The sequence below is a fragment of the Chiloscyllium plagiosum genome, chromosome 47 (genome assembly GCF_004010195.1).
Source record: "Chiloscyllium plagiosum isolate BGI_BamShark_2017 chromosome 47, ASM401019v2, whole genome shotgun sequence".
Classification (NCBI taxonomy): Eukaryota; Metazoa; Chordata; class Chondrichthyes; order Orectolobiformes; family Hemiscylliidae; genus Chiloscyllium; species Chiloscyllium plagiosum.
The window spans coordinates 9,159,092-9,163,626 of NC_057756.1; the positions used below are offsets into that span (position 1 = coordinate 9,159,092).

The 4,535-nt window shown below is 48.3% G+C and overlaps 1 protein-coding gene across 4 annotated transcripts in view; it reads left to right on the plus strand.

Annotated features, from left to right (window-relative positions):
* The window catches only part of smg9 (SMG9 nonsense mediated mRNA decay factor), a 41,627-nt gene that overhangs the window by 7,155 nt on the left and 29,937 nt on the right, over nucleotides 1-4,535 (plus strand). For all 4 annotated transcript variants that reach the window (XM_043683271.1, XM_043683273.1, XM_043683272.1 and 1 more), the window contains exons 2-3: nucleotides 993-1,046; nucleotides 3,785-3,861. In XM_043683271.1, coding sequence (XP_043539206.1) covers nucleotides 3,817-3,861 — 45 coding nt within the window. In that variant the 5' untranslated portion in view covers nucleotides 993-1,046; nucleotides 3,785-3,816. The remainder of the gene's footprint in view (nucleotides 1-992; nucleotides 1,047-3,784; nucleotides 3,862-4,535) is intronic.

The window sequence follows — 4,535 nt, forward strand, 5'->3', positions numbered from 1 at the left end:
TCAATCTTCCTTCCCACCTATTCGCTCCACCCTCCCCTCTGACCTATCACCTTTACCCGCACCTCCATCCACCTATTGCACTCTCAGCTACCTTTCCCCCAGCCCCCACCCCTCCCCTTCCATTTATCTCCCACCTCCCTGCCTCATTCCTGCTGAAGAGCTTTTGCCCAAAACATTGATTCTCCTGCTCCTCGGATGCTGCCTGACCTGCTGTGCTTTTCCAGCACCGCTCTAATCTTGACTCTAATCTCCAGCATCTGCAGTACCCACTTCAACTGGGTTGGAGACAGTCAGGGCCTGAATGTTGTCAGCCTGTAGATGGCAGTCATGTTTCACTTGAAGTCCGTCTCTGAGCCTTCCAAATATTGATCACTATGAAAGAATCGAGAGGTGAACATCAATAAGATTGTACAGGACGTTGGTGAAGCCGCTTCTGAAGTACTGTGTCCAGTTCTGGACGCCCTGTTTATAGGAAGGGTATTATTAAGCTGGAGAGGGGTTCAGAAGAGATTTCCCAGGCTGTTGCTAGCAATGGAGAGTTTGAGTTAGAAAGAAAAACTGGGATTTTATTTTTCCCCCCTGGAGCGTCGGAGGCTGAGGTGTGACCTTATAGAGGTTTATAAAATCACAAGGGGCATGGACAGGGTAAATGGCAGGTGTCTGGGGTGGGGGATCTCCAGACTCGGGGGCATATTTTCAGGGTGAGAGGGGAAAGATTTTAAAAATGAGGTGCAATTTTTTGTTTTGCTCAGAGGGTGGTTTGTGTGTGAAATGAAGTGGTGAATGGGAGTATAGTTAGAACATTTTAAAAGATATTTGGGGTAGGTCTGTGAATAAGCAGGGATATGGGCCAGGAGCAGGCAGGTGGGACTAGTATAGTTTGGGATTAGGGTCAGTATGGACTGGAAGAGTCTGTTTCCATGCTGTTTGACTCGATAAGATAATGTACCAGGAAGTACTGATGCTAATGTCCTCTTTGTGAATTATTCCAGTAGGCACCCAGTGAGCTGCTGTTCCCAAATCTGGAAGATTTGCCACGTATGCAGGTAATATAGTGAGTCGGCAGATGTCAATGAACTGAAACTTGCTTATTCTGCTTGCTTTCAATTTTTATCTCTCGCCTTTGCTTGTCGCTTAATTCAGATTATTGAACCATTCTGTAGTAACTGATGTAAATCTAGCTTTGAATCATTGAGTATAATCTCTACAAAAGCCCATATTAGGATATCTCAACACTTCACTGTCCTCAATCACAGGATGAATGTTGAGTATATGACTCTGCTAATGCGATCCACTCGATTGTAAAGGAAACAAATCATTGGTTGTGATTTAAAATATGCAGAAGGGTAAGGGGCAGGAGTTGACGGGGTGCTCCGCCCCCATTCTCCTCAGGGAAGGTTAAGGGGGAAATCGAATTGAGGTGTACCTGATTAGTGAGGGCCTGTCGATGGGGTGGGGTGGGGGAAGTTACCAGAGGGGCATGGATTGTGGAGAATCTTGGGGGTGGGGGGTGCGGTGAGAGGAGGCAAACTTTGTTTTTGTTTTGCTGTGAGAATGTGTGGGATCGGCTGCCTGAGAGTGTGGTGTGAACAGAATCTTTCCAAAGTGAGTGACAGCAGCTCTGAAAGGGAGGGAAAGAGTTTGCTTGACTCTGTCTGTGGGAAGGAATGGTGGGACTAATTGGAGAGAACTTTCAAAAAGTTAGAATGGTCATGATGGGCTGACTGGCCTCCGTGAATGCTGGAGAGCGCTAGAGTTGATGTATGTTTTGTTCCACAAATCCGGACATCCAGTACACGGTAGATAATAGACAATAGACAATAGGTGCAGGAGTAGGCCATTCTGCCCTTCGAGCCTGCACTACCATTCATTATAATCATGGCTGATCATCCTTAATCAGTATCCTGTTCCTGCCTTATCTCCATAACTCTTGATTCCACTATCTTTGAAAGCTCTATCCAACTCTTTCTTAAATGAATCCAGAGACTTGGCCTCTATAGCCTTCTGGGGCAGAGCATTCCACACACCCACCACTCTCTGGGTGAAGACGTTTCTCCTCAACTCTGGTCTAAGTGGCCTACCCCTTATTTTTAAACTGTGTCCTCTGGTTCGGGACTCACTCATCAGCGGAAACATGCTTCCTGTCCAATCCTTTAATAATCTTATGCGTCTCAATCAGATCCCCTCTCAGTCTTCTAAACTCAGGGGTATACAAGCCCAGCCGCTCCAGTCTTTCAGCGTAAGATAGTCCTGCCATTGCAGGAATTGACCTCGTGAACCTACACTGCACTCCCTCAATAGCCAGATGCTTTGCTATCGGACAGCTGGCGAGAGATTCTCAATATCCCCAAAAGTAGTCGTGTGGCAACTTACACAGAACATAGAACATTCCAGCACAGTACAGGCCCTTCGGCCCTCGATGTTGTGCTGACCTGTGAAACCAATCTGAAGCCCATCTAACCTACACTATTCCATTCTCATCCATATGTCTATCCAATGACCATTTAAACGCCCTTAAAGTTGGTGAGTCTATTACTGTTGCAGGCAGGGCATTCCATGCCCCTACTACTCTCTGAGTAAAGAAACTACCTCTGACATCTGTCCTATATCTATCACCCTTCAATTTAAAGCTATGCCCCCTCGTGCTCGCCATCACCATCCTGAGGAAAAAGGCTCTCACTGTCCACCCTATCTAACCCTCTGATTAACTTATATGCCTCTATTAAGTCACCTCTCAATCATCTTCTCTCTAATGAAAACAGCCTCAAGTCCCTCAGCCTTTCCTCGTAAGACCTTCCCTCCATACCAGGCAACATCCTGGTAAATCTCTCTGAACCCTTTCCAAAGCTTCCACATCCTTCCTGTAATGTGGTGACCAGAACTGTGCGCAATACTCCAAGTGCGGCCGCACTAATGTTTTGTACAGCTGCAGCATGACCCCATGGTTCCAAAACTTAATCCCTTTCCTAATAAAAGCTAACATACCATGTATCTTCTTAATTTCACACTTTCATTTTAACAAGGAAATTAGTGGTGACACACACCCCACCCCTCGAATCTCTGCCCTACATACAAAGGCGTAAGTTTTTACAGGAAAAGGTCTATAAATCACATGGTTGATCATCATGACATTGTTTAAGATGGGCCATTATAATTTTACGAGGCCCGGTGAATGTTGATGTCCTGTGATAACGCGGGAATGGATTACTAGGACTGACTATTGCGTTGTTCATGATCATGTGTTAATGGGAAGAGATTCAACCAGAAGCGCTTTGCCTGCTCTAAATGGGGGATTCACATCTGAATGTTAATACGGAGGGGAAGTAAGACCATGGGAGCAGGAGGCAGTTTAACAGGCTTGAGGCCAAGGCTTGTCTGGGGAGGACAAATACCTCTGTCTCAGGCTACAGGGGAATCCACAAGTGGCTCCAATGGATTCATTCTCTAGGATTCGGTCAGCCTCCCCCCTACTGAGATGTTCTGTCTATTCTCTAAGAGGACAGACATGCAATTGAGACTGCAGTGCGTCCCTTTGGCAGTGGAATGTTTAACCCTCGAGTCCCCAGTGTGCCTTGAAAGAGAAGTAAAACATGGAAGTGATCCCCTTTGTGGCTTGCTGACTTCCTCACTTGGCTTTGAGCTGGGTTGCCAATGAGATGGTGTGGATGGTGGTCTGTTGCTTCCTTTGAGCTGTCAGTCTCACATTGAGAGGGGATGGGGGGGGAGGGGAGCGAGGTGGGCAGCGTTCTCTCAGCAAGTCTCGAACCCATGCTTGTTTCCACAGGATGAGCGTGGAGGACTGGTAGACGGGGAAACATGCAGAAAACGCCAATCATTCTGGCCAAGCCTCCTGCGGAGAGGGTAAGTGGAGAGGACAGCAGCTGGGTGCAGGCAGAGCGGCCTCGCTCTGTTCCCATTGGGACCCGCTGGGCAGGCAGGGAAGGGCATGTGGTTAACTTCAGCACAGTGCCCACCCTTCAGTCACCTGTCTGTCTGGACACCGCACCTCCGAAAGGCCAACAGAGCACTTTCATCTTTCACCAGCCAGCGCAGAGTGTCACACAGTACGGAACGGGGATGCGCAGCAAGATCCCGTACCTGATAACAACCCGAATCGCTCTTTTTCCCTTTTACCCCTTCGTCCATCGTTCCTGTTCTTTCATGGAGTTGCTGGGGAGAGTGACGTTCGTTAATCGCCTCCTTGAGAAGGTGGGGCAGAGCTGCCTTCCTGAACTCCTGCAGTCCATGTGCTGTGGGTAGATTCCAGATGCCCGTTAGGGAGGGAATTCTGGGATTGTGACCCAGCTACACTGAAGGAACGGCCGATATATCTCCAAGTCGGGTTGGTGAGGGGCTCGGAGGGGAACTTGCATGGGGTTGGGGTTCCCATGTATCTGCTGCCCTTGTCTTTCTGGCTGGTAGAGGGTTTGGAAGGTGCTGCCTGAGGTGAATTTTGCAGTGCATCTCGTAGTCGGTACACTGCTACTGAGTGTCGGTGGGGGGAGAGAGGGGATGGTACGCACTGCTGGTACTGA